Source organism: Semicossyphus pulcher, unplaced genomic scaffold (assembly GCF_022749685.1).
Source record: "Semicossyphus pulcher isolate SPU_LCO1_2020_fin unplaced genomic scaffold, fSemPul1.0.p SCAF_13, whole genome shotgun sequence".
Lineage (NCBI taxonomy): Eukaryota > Metazoa > Chordata > Actinopteri > Labriformes > Labridae > Semicossyphus > Semicossyphus pulcher.
Genome location: NW_027211637.1, coordinates 9,332,098 through 9,354,815, shown reverse-complemented (window position 1 = coordinate 9,354,815; position 22,718 = coordinate 9,332,098). Strand labels below are relative to the sequence as shown.

The 22,718-nt window shown below is 40.8% G+C and overlaps 1 protein-coding gene and 1 non-coding gene across 3 annotated transcripts in view; one reads left to right on the top strand and one right to left on the bottom strand.

The window, feature by feature from the left end:
• The window catches only part of sema3h (sema domain, immunoglobulin domain (Ig), short basic domain, secreted, (semaphorin) 3H), a 62,337-nt gene that overhangs the window by 17,124 nt on the left and 22,495 nt on the right, over nucleotides 1-22,718 (top strand). For both annotated transcript variants that reach the window (XM_069659404.1, XM_069659402.1), the window contains exons 2-8: nucleotides 6,822-6,976; nucleotides 10,683-10,745; nucleotides 11,494-11,613; nucleotides 12,869-12,962; nucleotides 13,291-13,410; nucleotides 14,311-14,456; nucleotides 15,318-15,432. In XM_069659404.1, the coding sequence (XP_069515505.1) occupies nucleotides 6,822-6,976; nucleotides 10,683-10,745; nucleotides 11,494-11,613; nucleotides 12,869-12,962; nucleotides 13,291-13,410; nucleotides 14,311-14,456; nucleotides 15,318-15,432 (813 nt within the window). The remainder of the gene's footprint in view (nucleotides 1-6,821; nucleotides 6,977-10,682; nucleotides 10,746-11,493; nucleotides 11,614-12,868; nucleotides 12,963-13,290; nucleotides 13,411-14,310; nucleotides 14,457-15,317; nucleotides 15,433-22,718) is intronic.
• Nucleotides 17,559-17,631, bottom strand: trnar-ccu (transfer RNA arginine (anticodon CCU)). Its single transcript has one exon. It is a non-coding gene; the product is annotated as a tRNA-Arg (tRNA).

The following is a 22,718-nucleotide window of genomic DNA, read 5'->3' as shown; positions in this document are numbered from 1 at the left end:
ATAAAGATATTGCATCATTTGGCTTTAGTAACTGGACGCTACATTTCTCTGCCAAGTATCCATGTTATGGCCTTTGAGCTGTTTTTCTTCACCATCTACTTCGACTTACTTTATGTTGGTCTCTCTTTGAATCTGCATCTTGCATTGTTTTCCAATATCGGGTCACTTTGTAGGTTATTCTTAATATAACCAATAATATAACTATATTTGCATAAACATACATTAACAATGTCATTCTTTCACACTTAGATAATTTTACCCATGCTAATGCATGCTTTGTATCAACTGATAATGGTGTCAGAGCAGCTGAGTACTGTACACTAACAAACATAAAGGTATTGTCAGACTGAATAATGGGGTGGTGACAATGGGCCATTCAGTTGAAAATGAGGTTGGGCACATTTAGTAGGTCACACAAAAATGAGGAGAATTCCCATTGGTTGCAACATGTTGCTGCTGAAGTGTATTGTTTAGATGTGGTGACTCTGCCTGACAAACAAACAAGCTCAAACAATCAGAAAGATTGCACCATAACTTTGGACCATGCAAAGCTTTAAACCTTTCTTTGTTATCTGTCCAGTTTTTCACATGTTTGATACACTGCAGCTGCACGGGAATAGTTTGGATTAAAATGTTTACTTGGTGATCTGTTTCAACCTGAGGCCAACTAAATGAGAAACCGTGAAGAAATCAGACAAATCACCATTATCTTGAATTCATAGTGCTGCTGATGCACCCACTGGGATTAATGAAGGCGGGATCAGTGTGAAGCAAAACAATTGACCTCTGATCGTTTTCTGAAAATTTAGGAAGTCTCAAGCGGCTAATAAGCACATTTCCCGCTGAGCATAAGCATAACTAAGCATAACTTTCTTCTATTTGTCTGTAGTGGGCTGAACTTTCCTCTCCTACTGTGACTGTTTCTCTGTTACACATTATTTCTCCATTTCCACTGACTCATGTCTTCCTCTCTCTTCCTCTCTCCTCGGTTCCCTTCTGTCTATCCATCTCTGGTGTTTTCTCCTGACTGTCAGCATGTTGTTGTTCCTCTCAATCTTGTCGCCATCATCGCCTTTTCACTCTTCCTCCTCTTCCTCTTCTTCCAACTCCTGATTTATCTCCCCTTTTTCTGCTTCCATTAGTCTCTGCCTTTCATATTTCTCTCCCAGTCTGTCATTATTTTCTCCTCCTCTCTTACTGACGCCCTGCTTTTTCCCTCACCCGTCATCCATCCAATCATCATTTTTAACCCTGTCTTCATATCATGCTCCCTCTCCCTCTCATCTTGTCTTTCTCTCCTCCTCCTCCTCAATCCACCTATCTAGCCATCATTTTTCATCCTGCTATTACACTACAATTTTCCCTCACACTCTTGGCTACTCCTCCCCTTCATCCTCCTTCCACTTCCTCCTCAATCTCCCCATATGCCCATCATTTCCCCCACCCTGTCATCCCAACATGACTTTTACAGGCGCTCTATCTTCTACCCTCATCAACCTTTCCTGTCCAATCCCCACCTGTCTTTCCCCATTCCTCCTCTCCCGACTCATCCTCATCATCCTCCATCAATGTTTATTAATTTCTTCTATCAGGGCATCTATTGCTCTGCTCTCATTTTCCTCTCCTCCCCCCCCCCCCTCTTTGCTTTCCCCCTCTTCTGTCAATCATCCTGTCATGTTTTGACATTTTTCCTATTCTCATCTCGGAGCTGTCTTCGCCTATCAGACAGTTTTCATCTCATTGTCACTTTGCCATGTCATTTTTCTCATCCTCTCTCCCTGTAGCTCCTCTTCCCCCGTCTCCTCCTCCTCCTCCTCCTCTTTTTGATTTTACCTGCCTTTGTTATTTTTCTCTCTCACAGTGACTTTGTGGTTTACATGCACAGTGAATACAGATGGCAAGCGTTCACAAAATTCAGCAATGCAATATAATGATGTACTACAACAAAGTCCCAAACATTTTCTCTAGTTAGTTTAGTTTAAAAAGTGGACTTGTATTTGGTTCAGTTGGGATCACGTAATTACAAGGCAGCCAGGAACTGTAAACAGACGTCACATGGCCTCACAGCAAGCTGCGGGTTAATTGGGCAGAGTTGTGGAAACCTGTCGTCCCACCATGTTAGACATTTTGATGAATTTGGCGACGGTCCAGACAAATCTGATTCATGTTCCGATAAATTTTCGTGATGCATGATTAACTTTAATGTTTGCCTAGTGTTTGATCTGTCTCAGCGTGAACCGTGGGCTACAAAACACGTGAATCCACCTGTGACTTCACATGCAGGCTGGGGTTTACCAGGGGTTCACTGCTGGCTGCCATCTTTAATTACTAGAGCAATAATTCATATTACTGGGTGGAGCTGAAAGTCCAGAGAAAGTAGAGACAGTTCAAATGGATCGACATGTTTATTAAATATTAGATATATAATTGATAAAATAAATACAAATAGACTTGTGGATTGCAGTTGTGTTATTTATACAGTATGTCATCAACCATTTGTAACGCTGTTCAAATGTATGTTTAATCAACGTGATCGGCTCGGTGACGGTAACTTTCGGAAACTAAAACTCACATCTCATACTTCCTGTCGGCACACACAACCTCACGCTGTGTGTGTAGTCGCTAAATACTCTGTGGCACATCCGCCCCGTGAACTGTCTGTTTATGTAGCCACAGCGTTAACCAGCACCGGGACGAGGTGCCGCTGATAACGGGAATACTCTCTCTTACAAGCCACCTCGAGTAACGGAGCCTCGATCATCTCACACACGGCGTAAGGTTGTGTGTCCTGACAGAATGCAGGAGACGTGAGTTTTCATGCTTGTTCAGTAATTAGTCATTAAATACAAGAAGCTGGTGAGTTTTTGTATTGCATCGAGCAACAAAAAAGTAGCAGCTTGGCGTATTTTTAAATTTGCTTCAATATCTCACGTCCTGCGCTGTGACTATTGCACATGCGCACATCGCAATTGCGATTGTTAAACGATATATCGTGCAGCCCTATCAGAGATTGACATGTGCTCAGTTGTCGGACGTAATCCATTACTATGGCAACCAGATTAAAGTCACTCTAACACAAATTCAGGTGAAGGATTTTGGTGGATTTCTACATGGGTTTGGTTCACTGCACCTTTGGGCTGAATTGTTGTAATCCTAGCTCAAGCCTCTGTATGTGGCCCAGCCTGAACCTGCTCTACAATATAAATAATTCAGTTAAAAAGCACAGCAGCGTTTGTGAGTGAAACTTTAAAACCATTGTTGTCTCACCTAATTCCTCTTTTATTGAATAAAACAATATATTTTGACATTCCTGCAGTGACACACATTTGAATTGGCTTTTCTGCCTCATCTCCAGGGCCAAGATGGGAAGGTGCAGGAGGCGTACGCATCCATTTAGACAGAGAGGGGTTTTCATACAGCTTCTTTTCAACCAGGATCTTTGGACAATTACAACTGCCTCACCACTTTCATATTCATGTCAGTATTCTGCAGCAGGGTGCAAACGATTCGCCCTTTGTTCATTCTGTAATGTTCAGCCAGCTCAGCAAAGAGGAGGAACTTTTGGCTTTCATATACAACATGCAGCTCCAAAACGTTTATTGTGGAGGTGTTTACTGCAGTTTGCTCATTTCACATTCTCATCACAAAACAAAGCAACACAGTTATCTTGGAAGATTTAACACAAACAAAAGCATACAAGTACGTTCACCATGAATTTGCCTTTTCTCTCACTTAAGTGGAATGCGATCTCCTCATCTAGTCTTGTGTTCTAGATCCAGTCTTTCTTCATTTTGTGGTTCTTCACAGTGTCTCGTTACTTTCTCAGTCTCTCAGATCGATTCTCCTGAATCCAACAGTGTCCTGCTTCTCGTTGTGTCCATTTATCTCGCATCTTTTGTATTTTCCTTCTCTTCCTCTCAGTGTTCAATCCTCAAAACATCCTATTCTTCTCTAAATGTCCTCATCTTGTCTTAATGTTTGTCAAACCACATTTTTCTTTTCGCTTTTTGGTAAAAAACCCACATGCCAACTAACATGATGTGTAGTATATAAAGAACAGATGCAGCAGTATTATGAGTAAGTCATCACTCTCTTCCTCACATCTGCTCCAGTGAGCTGTAGTGTAAATAATTACCATGTGTTTGGAGATGGCTGTTTGGGCAAAATCTGAAAAGTGGCTGACATGGTGATATTTCTGCAAACACATGTATGCTTTGATGGGTAAGTGAGGTGGGCAAACCAGAGTTTATGTAAGAAGAAGTTTAATCTCTGTGCTTTGTAACTTTTATCTTAGTCTTACGGTAGGATAGTGTTCAATTACAGAGACAACTACAGAAAAGTTCTTTATTTATTATTTATTTATAGGTTTGTGTTTCTGTTAAATTAAATATTGTTTTATTGTATACAACATTTCTCCCTACATCCAAATAAAATATTCTTATTTAGGTCGTATATTTGCAGACAATGACATTAAGATAACCAAATTATGCAAAAAATATGTTTTTCAGACCTCTAATAATGCAAATTAAACAAGAAGGGATGCACCGATTGAAAAGAACAGTAATTATAACTCATCTGGATAAGGGATTAGGAAAAACTTTAATAATATAAAAAAAATATTTTTTATTTTCTAAACTTTAAACTTCTTCCACATAAAAAAATCTTTTATCAAAAGATAACTGCCTGTTTTAGAATCACCTGGTCATAGTACAAACATTTTTCAGTGCTTACATAGTCTAACAAAAGTCTTTCTGAAAACATAAATACTTTTATGTTACAATTAATTACTGCACAATTAAAGCAGTTAAATAATAAATACATCGGCGCATGCCACCTTATGTGCCTGATGGGCCAATGTCTGTCGAGTCCGATGTTCAGCCATTGCATCGGTACATCCCTAAAAACAAGTTCATGTTCATGTTTAAACAACAGAGTACAAATGTTTTAACTCAAGAAGAGTTCAGAAATCAATATTTGGTGGAAAAACCTGATTTTTAATTACAGCTTTCATGCATCTTGGAAGACTTTCACATTGCTGTTGGCTGACGTTAGGCCACTTCCTCTTGATCACATTCAGGAGGTTTTCAATGGGGTTCTGATCTGGGTTGTGCCGGCCATGACATGAAGAGAGAGAAGCTGATTTTAGGAACATTTGGAGTGGTCTCTTAATAATATATCTGTAGTTGTGAAGTCAAATTTGAGAGTGACTCAACATGACAGAGCTGACAGCGACAAATCTGTAAGTCCAGAAGAAGTTCAACAAGTTTTAACTTTATCAGATTGCAATGAAATCTGTTGTAGACAGATAGATAGAAGGAAACATCAACACGAATGTCAGTCGAACATCTACCCAAAACAACTGCATAGCTTTTGAGAGTAGGTTTACATTTCCTGTTGAGCCTTATGAAAGTTGTTTGACAGACTCAGAAACACACTGTGTGTTTGAGAGTGGTTATCCAACTCTGTAAAGGAATGCACCCACTACTTTACAATCCCAAACTATACATGATATCCCCTTTAGTTAAAGTAAGCTCAGTTTGCTGCCAAAGTGATGGATGATAAATCATTAATATCTCTTTTAAATCTCCCCCTCAGTGAACCGTACTGTGTGCTTAAAGTAGGACTGGGCTCCAATTTATGTTAATTAAAAGCTAAAAATGATCCCAGAGGCTTAGAACTTAAATCTCCTTACAGCTCTCGTCACTTTCGTTTCACTCGATACACAGGTATACCAGAAATGCCAGGTTGCAAAACTCGAGTATGGTATGTGCACTTTTATCAACATCATAGGCCAAATGTTCTTGGTTTTGAAGTTCAAACATGTTATTTAAGATCTTTCTGCCTCGCGCTGCTATTTAGAGCTGCCAACGTGTGAAGCCATGCCTGGTGCTGCTTTAAAGCCTATATGTTTATGCTTTCAGCTTTGTGAGCCAATGCCAAGTCCAATCCACTGAAGAACACTTGGCAGTTAAGATCTGAATGTTAACAAAAAACAGACCTACATGCAGTTTTCTCATAGTTCTCATAGTTTACAAGGTTGCAACAGTTTAAAAAACATTTAATCAGCAGGCCTGTTATTCTTATCAGAATCGTTTGTTATCATCCATCAGTCTGGAGATAGTTCAGGTAGAGTCTATCTGCATGTTGCGTTTCTGTGTTTGTTTTTTCACCACAGATACATTACTGTTTCTTTTGTGCGACCTAAGTGACCAATGTGACAAGAGGAATGAAGCTGCAAGACAAACAACTAACAGTTGTTGTGTGTGATAGATACTAGAAGTGTGGGAAAATTTGTCCAATATGGCTGTTTATCTGATTGTTTGGCTGGTGTATAAAGAATAAGCTTCATAGCAGGCCTTATGTGTTATGTGTATTTTATATGCACTTATTTTATATGTATTGTTGTTCATTACACTTATGTATGTGTGTAAAATGAATGTGCCTTGGCGAAATTACAACTCCACTCACTCAACTCCAAACTAGAGCTTGAGCCAGGAGTAGATTAGCTGACTTTTAAGTTAGCATAAAGACTGGACTAATTTAGCCTGGCTCGCATAGCTCCCTCTAAAACAACAGCTTGTCATTTTGATTTAGCAAATTACTTTGCTAAATCATTTGAAAAAACAAAGAGCTCACTGCAGCACGCTGACCTCTCAGACTTCTGTGGTGTGAAAAGTAGAACCAGCTTAGTGGTTTTCTTGTAGTGTTCTCACCCCAACTTGCCAAGTTTGTGTTCATTTCTTCTATCATTCCTCCAGATTCCCTTGCGCATATTCAAAACTGATTGTGCTGTAAGTCAATCTCTCTTCCCTTCTTTGCAGAGTTGATCCAGAATGGCCGCCTGCTGACGCTGCCCCTAGTGGCGGGAGACCTGCACTCCCTGCTGCCCGACGAAGACCGGAGGCGTCTTTATGTGGCCATGAAAGATAACCTGCTGTCTACTAGTCTGGATGATATAACACAGAACCCACGCAAGGTTAGAACTGGAGGACACACATACATGCATTCACATACCATCCCAAAGCAAGGTATGACACAAGCATTAACATGCATGGAGATTCATATTAAATTCACACACGCAACAGGCAAATGGCAGCAGATTCAGATAACTGAGCTTTGATAGGACGATTTAGGAAAGTCACACCCCTCTGAATAATATCCCCTTTGACAGTCTGCCCTCATTTGAACCTTTGTAAACTGTTCCATTTTCTATGCAGCAACACAGTGCTTTAGTTCTTTATTATATTATTATATACTTATTATATACTACAGTATCATCCACTGTCTAATCTTTACATTTCTCCTTTTTCTTCTGTAGCCACTAACTTTGCTATCTTCAAAATGCCACCTGTTACCTTCCGAATTATCGAAATATTTTCTGCACATTTCCCTCATTCCAACTTCCAGCACTAACATGCTCACTGCACAATACCCTCTGTTCAGCAGCGTTTAAAAAGTATTTTCCTTTTAGAAATCTAAATTTGGATGTTATAAACAAAGGCCGGGACTGATCACGTCTACACGCCTATTAATGGCAGCCTGTAAATATAATTTTTCATTTTCTGTCGTCTAATTTAAATACCAGGATTTTCACATGGCATTGATAAAATGCAGCTTAAAACCCTGAGGCAGGACGCATACTGTCAGCTCTTCCTGCTCCTGATTCATCTGGTCAAGTTCCCGCCCAACATATGTTACTAATCCTAATGAGGCTCCGCTAACATTTATGCTGCTTTGAACCAAATTCCTGCAATGGTTCACACAAATGATAGAAACATTTTAGTAGCACAGGGACATGTATCCAGCGCAGAGACAGCCAGACAGACACGTTGATGGTTTTCCAGACAGTCTCAAGTTCACAGCAAGGCCAGCGACAGGGCTGCCTTTTCATAACTCCCTGCTGGATTAAATCAATACCCTCATGTGTCAGACGGACACGCCTGCTATCAGAGAGACAAATAGGTAGGCAAGCAGACAAACAGCCAGTACAACAGACAGACAGCAGTCAAGCTCGCCAGCCACCCACTCAGCCCGGCAGCCAGCCAACAAAAGGAGATAGATAGTCAAAGTCTACTCATAACTCATCTCTGTGCTGGCTGTAAACTTATATATTTGTACATACAGTATTTATAGTCTGTTTATACTGCTCCAGCTCGTGTGCAGTTTTTCCCCTGTGGTGTTAAAACCACTCACTGTGCCATTTTCTTCACTGACATCCAGAGCTTCTTATCAGTGCAGCCGGCAAGCTATTCCTACTTCTTAGTGACACATACTTATGTTTACAGTATGTGCCATTTGTTAAACTGCCTTTGGCACAGAAAGATGGACACGTAACCAGTTCCACCAGTCCATCGCAGTTCAGAGACCGAACGTGATCTATTGCCTTCAGCTGCATTTTTCTTTGATCGGGCCAAAAAAGCCCTAAAGGCATTCCTTCTGTGTGAGTCTACAGCTGGCAGCCCACATTACACACAGGGTCACCGAGAGGATGAGTGTGTGTTGTGGCTTTTTGTTGTAACTTGTCCTGCGCTCATTCTCACAACCTCTTTTGTTTCTATTTTCTTTCTTTCCCTTTCTGCACTCTTATTCTCTAACAAAGGACACAACCCTATCATTTCTTAACGTCAGTTTTTATTTGTCAGTGCTTTCTATATTGAGCTTAAACCCACATTCTTGTGTATTAGATAAACTGACAACCAGCATGCTCTTCTCAGAGGGGAACATTTCCATTAACCAAAGTCTTTACCTGGTGAGGATCCTTTAGGGGTGGTCCGTGTTCCTGTCAGTGTGTGGTATAAGGAGATAAGGGGGAACGTGGTCTCTAATCTAATCTGATCGTCTCAGCTCTGTGGGGATGACTGCATCGGGGAACCATTACTGGACATCGGGAGGAAATAGTTTCCTGAAGGCACCATCATTTGTCATTAATCACTTTCGAATAGTTTGTCTCACATATTCCAGACTAAAGCAGCTTGTTAACTGGAAAAACAGTAGCAAGAAAAGAGTCTTCTGTTAGGGCCTAAATCTTCTGATATGTTGACACCCCTTTTTTAAACAAAAGTTAAGTTTTTGCATTTTCTGGATCATGTATCGTATCAGTTCAATCTGTGCTGCTCAGTCCTGGTCTCTGAGGGAATGGCTGACTTGGAAAGTAGTTAGATTCGTCATGAAGCTGCTATTTGACAAAATTCCTCACCTCTCTCTCAGCTTGTCTCCATCTCTCTGGACTTCTATGCCTCCATTTTTCCCTCGATTTTTGGCTTAACATGAAAGCAGTGGAATGATTCCCATTTGTGTTTTTATCATACACTGATTACGTTTGCGTAAACACAAACAGAACAGTTTAATATGATTTAGACAACAAATGCAGGGTGCATGCTGTTTTGATTACTTTAATTCCATCAGGTGAGTCAGATTTCAAGATAATAGTCGTCTGGTGAAGTCATCCTTTTTTCTGATTAGAAAAAAATCTCTTAATGGGTCATTATCTTACCTAAAGTCAGGATGAACTAATCCTTAAAAAAACTTTTAACCGAAAGTGAACTTGCGGGAAGCAAATCCGACCTGATTCTGACACCGCATGTGGGTTTAATTCAGACAGAGTTATTCAGACAGTTTTTAAAAAGTGGATAAACACTGTCTCATGCCTTCACAAAAGACTTAAGTCTCTTAACGTCTACATGTCTGCCCCTGAGCCATAGTTGGAACAGCCTCAGTTTTACTTGTTAAGTTTGACAGCTTCCATTGCATGTCTCCTCTCTGCATTACAGCGGTTGGAAAAAGTTTGGAAGGCTGTTTTTTGATTTTCTTATTTGACAGTGATGCACATGACAAAGAGTGGACATATAGTATAAATCAAATTAAAATAAAAAGTGTAGCTAATGTGCCTGTGGGCTGGCTGATGTCAGACAAACACAAGAGGCATTTATGTGTCTGTGTGGGCCAACAGTCCAACCAAAACAAATTAGCCGACATTTTTGCTTTCCGGCCAGAATGTTTTAACTTCAAAGACACAAAAACAAAAAAATTTCAGGTCCTGTCAGAACCAATCGAAACATAATTTGAATCAGACAGACTTGAAACTTGTGGTAAAGAAAAAAACTATTTGGTTTACATAACCAAGTGAGGGGAGCAAAAGGAGCCTTGTTTCAGTCGGGTTGGTCCCTAGATTTTAAATAAGTCTTGTAAATGTGTCTAACAAGGATTAACACCCAGAAGAAGTTGACTGCTGCTACTGGTGTACTCGCAAAAACAATGATTATATATTGTCTACAATTCCAGTGTAACAATAGGTGTGCTACAGGTCATGACAATAGTTGCATTATTGTGCACTGTAGCCACAGACTGTGTAGTCACTGTCAAACTGTAGATTAATTAGTCATTTCGCCACCATGTTGCTCTGACAGCTTGGCTCATAAACAAAACACTGCGGTGCTGCCAGTTGGTTTTCATTTTCTCCTCCTTGAAACTCCCTCACAAGACATATTAAACCGCCCTCTTCTCCTCCTGCCATTGCTCATCTAGTTTAATCAGTGTTTGCTGACTCTCTCTGCCTCACATCCTCATAAAGCACCTGTCAGTGCCAAAAGCCTTTTATATCTACTTAAGAGTGAGCAATAAAAACTGTTTTTAAATCTCTTTCTCTTCCTTTTCCTTTTCTTTATCTCTCTCACTTGCTGTAGCTTTACTGGCCGGCCAGTCCAGACCGTGTCCAAGAATGTCTCATGGCTGGGAAGGATCCAGAGGTGAGTCGACACACACTTACAAACAGGAAGAGATACACACATTAACATTGCATAAGCAAAGCAAAGTGACTACTGTGTCCTACCATGAAGGCAGGTAATCGGTTTTAAAGTCACACGGGAAAGGAACTGTTAACCCCTACACAGATATGGATCAGTGGCTTACAGGTCGGGTCATATCAGCTGTTTTCATCCTGTCTTCGCTGTCTGCTACAATGTTTCACTACTATACAAGAATATGTCTAAAGAGTTGTGCCAGAATAAAACAAGACAGTTGCATGATTACAATCTAGAGCGGAACTAAAGCTGAATGAATCTGATTCGTTTGGGAACAATAAACAAACACCAGAGCTTTGATTCTGGCCTGGACATCAAGATTCAGGTGAACTAGATGCTCATCAAGCAACACACGAATCCGAAATATGAAGACGCTTATCTCGCTTTCGAGCTCGGTGCAGATGGAGAGCTTCATGCACTGTGTGTGTAAAAACTCTCACAGCTTGAGCACATTTAACTAGCCTGTTTTTCAATTGCACAACAGAACATAATGAGAAAAATGCAGGTCATATTTTTTGTGATCTTATTTAAATAGAATTCAACTTCACTGCCTTAGTTGTTTTTGTCCAGTCTTTTACACAGTGATAGAAATTCAACCAATTATGTAAAATAGCCCCAATTTAAAATGTATCATATTGTGTTCTCTCTCTGTCTTTTCGTGTGTGTGTGTACATGTATGTCTTTCTCTTCCCAGTTGGAGTGTGCCAACTTCCTGCGAGTCCTGCAGCCTTTCAATCAGACTCACCTGTACCTTTGTGGCACTGGGGCCTTCAACCCTCGGTGTGCTTTCATAGCCACCAGCGTCTTCCAACAGGTATTACTGCAAAAACACACTTCCTGTCACACATGCCTTCACACAGAATAACAGCATCGTGTCTCTTAATCATTACTGAACCTGTGAAAGCACCATGTTAACACATTCATACACGGTGAAAAATACAGATGTTATAACAGAATCAGACAACAAAAAGCATGTTCATGCAGATACAGCAGGTGCAATGGTTATGCCACATATGGGATCTGCAGAACACATTTTGTTTTCCCGCCACCCACCATCCTGTGTGTGTGTGTTCTGACTCCCAGTCTCAGCCCCTATACACAGGCCTATCAGCAGCTTAAATATCATATGTGTGGTGTCTGCCCCTATGCCCATATATCTACCTGTGCCAGTACCTGTGCCACCTGTCTGTGATATATACAATGTACCATTTGTCATTGAGGCTGCTCTCTGGGGGCCACCGGACACTGTCGATTTTTTTATTTGACATTTTTATGTCAAAGGTAATGTAAATGTAATTTTAGAGCCTGAGTGTGTCTCCTTTATTCCACACTGTGGTAATTTGTTGGTCATTTCTCACGATGTAGACACATGTGGGTTATCATTTTGTCAGAAATAGGTTAATGGTTTTAAATTACCCCAGTTGCGGGTGTCCGTGGAGCTGTGTGCATGCATGTGCATGTGCATGTGTTGTGGAAATGTGAGGTTAAAACCTATGCGAGTATCGTGAGTGTTGGATCACAGACTGTGTGATTTATGTGCATGCAGGTCTGTGCATTCCAGCATTCACATTTTTGAGGTTGAATGCATGCCTTTCCCTAGTGTGTCGAGTGTGTGTGAGTGTGTGTGTGTGTGTGTGTGTCAGGGAACAGCTAATCCCATGAAAGGCCGTGTGAGATCAGAGAGGTTCAGACGTGGTGCTTAGAGGAGCTGGTGGTGCTGACTGGTTTAAGACTGGACTTCACACATTTTGAAATCCCTCCACTTAGCCCGATTACCCTCAATTATCCGCTCAATCTGTGAGTGTGTGCAAGTGCATGTGTGTGTGTGTGTGTGTATGGCAGGCTAGTTCAGCAGGCTAAAGAAGTCTTTCTGCCTATTTAACAGAATTAGCAGACCAATACAATTACTTATAAATTAAAGAATGAATAAGAGAGTCACAGCCAAACCATTGATTTAAATGACAAAAAGAGTCCTCCCAAACAACTTGTTGTCTCTTTTCTCTCTTCTTCTGTCAAGCTGATTTTCTCCCTGTCTCTGAGTGAACTCTGTCTCTGTTTTTCTTTGCCAGTCGGAGCACCAGACTCTCTCCTACAGCCAGACAGAGTGTGGGAAGGGGAAATGTCCCTACGACCCGCTCCAGAAAACAGCCTCCGCTGTTGTTGGTAATTAATTTGAAGTTTTCAAAGTATTTAATGAGGTGTGGATGACCAGTTTTTATCAGAGAAAAAGCCAAATGAATCAATCAAACAACAAAACAAAAACATTGTTGCAGAACTTGACTTGGTTATGATCAGTAAGAAACTTTTACAACGTCAGTAAGAGTGTGACTTTTTCTGCAACAATTAGTATCCTTGGTTTTTCTTGGAAGTCACGCCATTAAACAGATATCTTAGCATGAACCATTGTGACAGTATGTTTCCTAACTAAAATTCAGATCATCATACATTCTGTCTTACCAAAGAACATTTGAACCTTCTTTATTCTATGTAGATGGGGAGCTGTATGCTGGAATCACTTCAGACTTCATGAGTCGGGACTCCGCTTTCTTCCGCAGTCTCGGCAATCGTCACGTCATCCGCACCGAGCAGTACGACTCCACCTGGCTGCAGGGTAAGCGCAAAAATATGAATAAAAAAAAGAAGTAAAAAGCTCCTTCCTCCTGAAACTGATCTCTAAATAAAAAATAAAATAAAATTTAGAATTACAATACATTAAAAGAAAAACAGAAAAATGCACACAGAAATAAAAGCCTTATTAAAAAAGAATGTTATAAGAAGAGATTTAAAAGCAGAGACAGATTTGGCAAACTGGTAGGTCATTCCAGAGTTTGGCCGCCCAGACTGCAAAAGCCTGAATGCCCTTAGTCTTCAATCGGATTCTGGGTAAAACCAGCCAACCCCAATCAGCTGATCGAGAGGGTGCCTGGAAGTCAATGCATATGTACCGAGTTTGAGTACTGCAAGATGTCTGAGGTGTTTCACTTTCATCCATAAATAAAAAAGGCATGGCATAAAGTTAGTAAGCTACCCAGTATTTGTTTTCATTTGGGTGGTTAGAACCCAAACATGCAGCACAATGCTAACTGCTAACAGTTCAGTTTTTTCTAGTTGATATATTATTTTGCTAGTTGATATATTATCATCAAGACAACTCCTTCAGTACAATCTAGGCTTTTCTGCATCTATTTCTAACATCTCTGTCCTAGTTTCTTGTTCTGTAAACTGAATGTTCTGAAAAAAGCTTAACGTCTAAATCAACATCACTAAAACCATCTCCTGCACGTCCAGTTGGTGTTTTATCAGGCCAGAGTTTCGATGTCTGCAGCTGACACCAACTAGATACATGTTGACTCTTTCTGCTGTTTGTAAACTAAAATGAACATCCATCATCCCTTTGCTGTATCTCCATCGCTTTCTGTACACTCTTACATGCATACAACATTCATATCAGCATAGGTGGATCGCGTTGCAGATGATTTTATAATTTACCTGTCTTTCTGTCTCGCTGCAGATGCCCAGTTTGTGCGGGTAGCGCCGCTGTCTGAAACTGATAACCCAGAAGATGATAAGGTCTATGTGTTCTTCACCGAGCGCGCTCAGGAGGCAGAGGGGGCTGCTGGGAAGGTGCTCTACTCCAGAGTGGCGCGTGTGTGCAAGGTATGGAGAGTGTTTGTGAGGGGAAAGATAGACACCAGGTCTGTGTGTTTGTGTGCTCATATCAGAGCTGCTCTGCATGTAGTTTACGTAAACATGTGTTTGCCTGAACAGGTAGAGTAAGTACGTGCTGTGCGCAGTGTGTGTGCCTGCGTCTGCTGATGTGTGTGTTTACACAAAAAAAACATGTGTGATTGGATGTCCTACACATACTCCTTTCACACCAGTCTGGGTATAGGGGACTGCTTATGTTTGTCACCATGATGTGGATATGTTTAAACATGCATCTTTTGCATTAATATGTTGCCTTTAAATGTAGGCACGATTAATCAGTTGTTCAACGGATTAAAAAATAATCAGCAATCTTTTGGATAATGGATTTCACATGTTTCATGTCCATTTTCAGGAAAAAAATTCCACAAATTTCATGATTTAAGATTCTCCATTGCAAAAATTGTTACTTCTACCAATAATAAATTATAGTAAATTGAATGGTCAACGTTTTGGAATCTTTGGCGAATGTCTTAGAAACCGAACAACTGATCGATTAATCATCAAAATAACTGGATATTAATCAGTAAATGTTAATTCCAGCTCTATTTATTTATCTCAGCTGTGAAATGCAATAGTTTAAGCTATCATAATGACTTACAATGACTTACATTTATCATTTACACTCCTCTTTTAGTTCCCATTAGCTTTTACATCGTAGCAAGAAATCCAGGGAATTTCACAGAAGATTTGTAGAGACAAAAAAAAGCGTGGACATCTTTTTTTGCATATCTGTAATTACTATAAATGGTTGTATTTTTACTTTTAAGAGAGAAAGATAAGAGACTAATATTTTAATTGCTTTTGGTGTAGAATGACATCGGAGGCCAGAGGAGTTTAGTGAATAAGTGGAGTACCTTCCAGAAGGCTCGCATGGTGTGCTCAGTCCCAGGACCAGACGGCCTACAGACACACTTTGACCAGCTGCGTGAGTACAGACACGCATCATGTGACACATTACATCTTACATGCACAGTAAAACAAATCAAATCAGACAGGCCTCCGCCACTGGTCACATCAACAGCTGGAGCTCTGTCACTGAATGACATAAAAGAGGAACTGGGTTCAGATGCTCATCCAGTATGTCAGTCCCTCCAGGAAGTTGGGATGTTCCTGTGACTTCATGCAAATTCAGTTGCCTTGCAATTTTGGCCAATAGTCGCAACTTTTCATACAAATTTGACATCCTTTTTCCCCACTCTCTTCTCTGATGTTCAATATATTAATCCCACTAAGTCTGAAATGTTGAAATGTCTTTTACCGTTTCTTAAATAAGTTTGGAATGCTGCATGCTACAGATGTACTTTTCTTTGCTGTAAAGCAGACAGCTGATCCGCGGGCTTCGAGTCTTTACAGAGAATCTATACAGTTCTCTTCTTATGATGATTTATCCATGTTTCTGAGCTGAAATTTAGCAGTCCACTTCACTACTTCCTGATGCCTTTTGTTGAATTGATTGACCAATCAGAGGCTGTGTTCCCCATTTGGTCACAGAAAGTGACTGGGAGTGATGTCAGATAAAAAAACAATTCGCTTATCAAATTCATGGCTTTATTGGAGTGTTTGTCTCAGTTGCTCACAGTAGATGTGTTGTGTGTTACACAGAGAAAAAAAGCCTCAAAACATCGCAACTTGCATTGCAACTTTTTTTTAAAACTGTCACGAAAACCAGGCATCTTAGGCCGCCACAATTACGGAAAATGCCTGTGAAATCCTCAAGGGACTGAGTACGTGTTTGTGTTTGTGAGTGTGAGGCGTGAAGAGTTGGAACTTCTTCCTTAAAAATTTTGAGGTTACAGAGGAAAGTTTGCAAACTAAAAAAACTTAGAAGACCTCAACCACAGCTTAGACAGCGTCTGCTTGTGTGTGTGTGTGTGTGTGTGTGTGTGGGTATGCTTGGCTCCACTGTTGCCACGGTGATCAACAGCCCTGTCGGTCACCTTGGGTTCGTCTTCGTGCCTCAGCCTTGGTAACCACGGCAACTGGCCTCAACATTCAAGTGCTGTGGGTTTATTCATTATGAAGGATTTGCGCCAGTGTCCTCCTATTGGCTCAGTGTGTGTGTGTGTGCGTGTGGCAGAAGCAGGTCCATGTAGGCGTGAGTCTTGATGTATTTTGAGCAAATTAGGCAGTAAGCTTCTATCTACTCTCTATGTTTGGTAGTCTTAACCGGTATCTGCAGATGTTAAAGTCTCTTTTTTGCAATCGACTGTGGACCAGTGCTGCACTCTGTACAATTAGTACCTGCTCACAGATAGTGGTAAAAACACATTACTATTCATTTTGTGTAGCTTTTGAAGACCCTGCATACCCACGCAGACATCTTCAGTCACTGTGTGCTGGAAATTAGAAGAGTGTTTCAAACTTCAAGAATAATAAAAATGCTCATAATTCACCAGGGTTTGATTAAGTCGACTCAAATGTGCTGCAAAACTTTTAATGATGCAGAAACTGAAGAGCTTTAGTTTCGCTTGTTCCTTTTGTTATAGAAATCCTTAATTCACTGAAAAGTCAGCCTCCAACGAGCATTTCATGGAACACATCAATGACTTTAATCTCCTCAGCAATCAGCTACTTTATTAATCAAAGCATGAACAGGACACTTTTTTTCCAAGCTATTATTTTAGATGCAACCACAACATTCACTTACTTTGGAGATGCAGGTGCAGGCATGATGTTCAGGATACTGATTTCTTTGTGTTTTCTTTTTCTAACAAAATAACTGAACAGCTTCTGTTCACATCTACAAAGGGGTTTCTCACTGCTCTACTAAGACAACAGTATTGAGCCCAGTGGGCTTCCCAGCCTCAGCATAAAGTGGGGTCCAACCACCGCCGGGTTATGTGCCCAGCATGCTTCAGCTAGCAGGATATCCCAATCTTCCAACATCACGGTAGTGCATTTCAATGTTTCTGGAGGACCTGTTAATGTGATTGAATTGCCTCTAAGACTAAACAGCTTCCAGAAAAGCTCTGATAGCAGAGGATGGTTTCGATCCATCGACCTCTGGGTTATGGGCCCAGCACGCTTCCGCTGCGCCACTCTGCTGTCAGTCACCCCAGATGGGACTCGAACCCACAATCCCTGGCTTAGGAGGCCAGTGCCTTATCCATTAGGCCACTGGGGCTTGGTTGACACAGTTCATGGGAAGACAATATGCACAATAGAGGGACATGATGTGGGGCTTAGAAAGAGAGAGACAATCCAGACAATGCAGAGGAGGACATGAACAGCAGGGAGCCAGCATGGTGCAGTGAAAGCAGTGAAAACACAGGCAACGTGAGACAAAAGCAGTGATGTAGTGAAGGAACAATGCTGGAGCTCAGCAGTCTTTGCCTGGAGCACAGACTGTTTTGTGCTGTGTCTGTTTCTGAAAACCCACATACTGTGTCAGGGCATTCAAAACCACACTCTTAGTAATACTTGACAGCAGCAAGATAGCATATACATCCTTACCTCCTATTACAGACTCATGCAGTCTTTGCCTTAAAGTGAGGACCAGGTGTATGACTCATCCAGGAAACTAGCTTAATGTCACTGTCACTACAGTACCAAGCTTTAGCAGAGGTTTGATCAGAGCTCTGCTGTATCACTTTATGGCACAGAACATGAAGACAGCGCTATTCCATTCAAGCAAACAGGGCTTCAGACAGAGGCTTCAGATTTTCCCCACAGCACCGCAGCCAGCAGTTGTGAGCTAAGATTCTCATCAAGATGACACCACAGATGGTTGACACAGTGTGTTGCTTTGTTTTATGTCAGTGTATCTGCTGATTATACAAACAGGTTCACTTTTACACATGAAAATCCTCTAGAGATTCCTTTACATTGAACCCAAACATGCATGGATGGATCAGTAGATCAGGCTTAAAGATTCAGGAGCGAGCAGAATGCGAAGGATTCAGTTTTTCTCTCCTGTCTCTCTGTAACATTATGAACAGGTCCTACATGTACTGTATTCTTTACATCTCTGTATTGCATTGCTACAGCGCAGTAAAACCAGTGGGTCATCTTCAGGGAAATGGCGGTACTCTTTAAACTACAGCTATAGACAGCATAAGGTTGGTTTCAATCCTTTGACATTTGTGGTAATGGTCCTGCTAAGTAAGTGTAAAAAGCACTGTATTATATTATTTCTGCATCTGCCAGTGGGCCACTACAATAAGAGTAGGCATGATATCAATTCCACTACAGGGGAGACTTGATGTTCTCTGCAATTAGGTGGCAAAAAACATGTGCCTAATATATCGGTATCGAAATCGGCACTCTGCAAAAAGGTTGGGAAAATATCGGCATACTGGCATAAAATCTAATATCGTGCATCACTACTGGGAGCAAACATGACGCTGCACTGCAATACACAAGAAAAAAAGACAAAGGAACAAAAGCAGAGATATAGTAAACCAACAAAGCTGCGCGGCTCCCTGAACAGCAGACTTTATTCTACATTTCTTTGTAGGAATTTTTAGAGCTTGACCTAAACAGGTCTAAAAGTTAACATATTTGTCTTTCAACTTTATCAGAGCATGAACTATATTATAATTAAAATGTCATTATACTGTATGTCCTGACAGCATCAAGCACAACACAGTTAGCACAGGATGGTTTTCAAGTCAACCTCATCCCAGATGTGTTTCGAACCAATAACCCTTGGAGGCCAGTTCATCATCCATAAGGCCACTCTGGCTTCGGCAAAAAAAAGCATTTGAGAAACGCAGATAGCGAGCAGCGAAACAGCGAGAGAATTTTGGAGGCCAGACTGGTGTCTTATCTCTGCTGTCTTTGTAAACAGAAGACTCTCGGGGTAAACGACGTGACTCTCCTGTGCAGCTTTTGAGCTGCAGCCTGCCTGTGTACACAAGGAAGTTTGGACTTGTCAAGAGTATAAACATTTCTACCCAGCATGCCTGTGACCATGTTTTGCACATCTGATAAGGGTCCATGAAAATTTGTTTGTGAATACACTTCAGCGCGCATGCATACACACACACACGCAAAACCACAAACCCATATACAGGAGATTAACCCACCAGGTTAAGAATGCAGTGAGTGTTGTGTTTATGCCACGCTCCACCACACAGAAACACTACAAATCCCATAAACCCTTGACTGTCTGCGGGTCCTTCATAGCAGCAGTGGATCCCACCTGGCTGTGTGTGTGTGTGTGTGTGTGTGTGTGCTAGAGGTTTAATTTTTCCTTATATTTAAATGGTGCTAGGAGTTACAGAAAACATGAAGGAAATCAATCACCTGTGCCAGCTGTAACATATTAGCTGTGCCATTGTGTGTGTGTTCAGAAAATGTATCAGTATTTGGGTTAAACTCCTGTCTGCTGTGACATTGTTGCTGTTTTTACAGGTGAAAAGGATTCCATACCATGTGGGACAAATCCATCTCAAACTGCAGAAGTAATACAGAAGTTGTCACAGCTTGGAACTGAATGAAAACACTAAATCTTGAACCTTGGCACAGACTAAGTTTAGTCAAAATTGGTACTTTGACACTTTTTCGATACCATGTGTTACAATCGGTACAACCTCCCTTATTTTTACGTTCGATAGTACAGAAAGGTATCAAGCTTTGAAAAAAAAAAGACATCAACGAGCAGTTTTCAACCCAAATCTGCCGTGAGGGAGAGAGAGAGAGCGGTGGTCGAGTGACATAGACAGGAAGAGAAGAGAGTGAGCGCAACAAAGTTATTCGCTCACACCACCGTGCAACGCCACAGGAAGGTACAAGATTTAGTTTGTCTGCAGCTGAAGTCTGTCCGTCTGTCTGCTCCACCCTTCGTCACACCTGCAGTTTATACTGCAGCGACACAACCCACTGTTCTCATTCACAGAATGAAGACGTTTTGTAAAGTCTCTTTCAGGTCTCATAAAAATGCACAAGTTACATTAGAGTCTGTTACAGACAGAGTAGAGCAGAGAGACAATGCTGTCACCTGGTCTCTGAGTTTTCATTTGCCATGGTTTCGAGTATCGGTTTTTTTTAATAGTATCGTATCGAAGTTTGCAATTCTGGTATAGTGACAACCCTAGCACAGACACATTAGCAAATGCTGCTGTGTGCAACTAAAAACAATGTTTGTTGTTTAATTTATGACTTGTTGAAATAGTTAGTTCACTTCTCTTTGTAGTCTATTTATGCAGTTTTGATTTACAAATTTGATGAAGTTTTAAACACAGTTTTGAACTTAGCATCTGGATGTTGCTGGACTGACTCATGCCGCAGGATCGCTTTGAGTTTACTTTGTATTTGTTTGTGTCTGTAGTTGTTGAGGCTGTGTTCACTTTCATTTGACTCACTGTTTAAGTAATGTGTGTGGCTCCTGTTGTTGCTGTAACTTTATGTGTGAAATTGTATGTCAGGCCTTATTGAACCACAATTATTCCAAACCAAACAGTCAAGTGGAAGTGGTTTATGCTTAATGTTTTCTCTCATGAAGGACAGGCGTCCTTGCTGCTGGCTATTTAATCTGAAACCACTCAGAGTCCAGCTCACAGGAAAGGGTTCTCTACTGTTTACTGCTGGTGTCCCTGATGCGGTTGTTGTTGTTGTGGAGAAGAGTCATGCTATGAGGTTTCGAGCAGGAAAGAGACACCCCTTTGTGGCCGGACCCAGTGCCATGACACCAGAGACACTGAGGTTTTTCTGCATCTATTTTTGTCTCTGTGTGTAAGATTCAATGTTCCAGACATAAGACAGCACCCAAATCCTCGTCACTACATCACCCACTGATGCTGGAAAGGAATAAAGAAGTATTTATGTTTGGAAGGACGTCACTGGAATAGCGTGGGACTGAACTGAAGGATGAGTGTTGCATCTAAATATAAGAGGTGAGGAGATGGGAGATGGTGCAGCGTTTTAATAAAATTTTCTAGGAGAAATATGAGCAGTGGAGCCCAGAAAAAAAGAGAAAATTTGGGCTATCATCTTCACAATGCCTTGGTATAATGAGATGAAGTCTGCAGATGAAGGTCAGAAAGAATGACTTTGCTTTATAATTGAAAAACATGCAATAAAAGAGGAATAGAAAGGGGGAATGAGGGTTATTGAAAGAACAAAGAGACCAATACAGCAAAACGCACCAACCAGGGGAACACTAACCCCATCAAAGTTATGAGTAAAAATAAAATCTGCCAGTACAATGAAGCGCTGGCATCAGTAATGACTTTACTTTAAAGACCCCCTCCAGTGAAAATCAAGCGTTTAACCTTGTAAACATCTTCATGTGGTGTTTTTTTTATGTGCTACAAGACATATCAGGGACAACAGTCATCTCCATGGCTGGGCCTGTCTGCTTTTAAACTGCAGTGTACCAAGGACAGGCTGAACAACACACTTTCAGATTGGCAGGTTTGAGACGTCACAAACCTAAGGAGCCAATCCTGTTAATGGACGGGGTGACGCTATGCATATCATTATGTGCATCCTATGGCAACCACTTCGGCGATGCTCGATCCAGCTGTAACCGTCATCGTAATTTTTGCAATCTCACTGCTGACTACTGACGTTAACGTTACTACTAATTACTAAATTTCAAGCTAGCTACGTTTCAACAAGTTGCCACTAAACGATGGCAGAGACGTGTTTTGTTTACAGCTGTAATTTTACAAAAGGAGAAACTGTGAGCTACAGGCGTGTGACGGCGGGGGCAACTGGAGCTGGTCTTTAAGGCTTTTGTAAAACCAAGACCAATTTAGTGATCCGTTTCAGTTGCTTGTTTTAAATTTTCAAGCAATCAACGCTCTGTCACACACGGATCGGATAATTTTTTGGATAAGCAGAAAAAAAAAGATTCAACATGCATCTCCATCCTCAATTTTCTTTATTACTTACTATTATATTACAGTAATTAATTCAAGTAGAGTTGATCTCCCATAATATTTTAGTGTTTTTTAAAATGAAAATCAAGAGTACATAGGCCTAATAATTATAATAACCTTTTACTTTTCAAAATCAAAGCTACAAAGTGCTCCATGAAGGAAGCAAAATAAAACAATAACAAATACATCAATTACTAGCATTAAGTGACTGGTTGTAATCACAAGCAGCCACCAGCTTTCAAAATAAAGGCTGACTCGGTTAAAGTGAAAGTAGGAACGTCAAAGCCGTTTGATACAAGGCAAGGCAAGGCAAGGCAAGTTTATTTATATAGCACAACTCAGCAACAAGGCAATTCAAAGTGCTTTACACAGAACAACGAGAGCA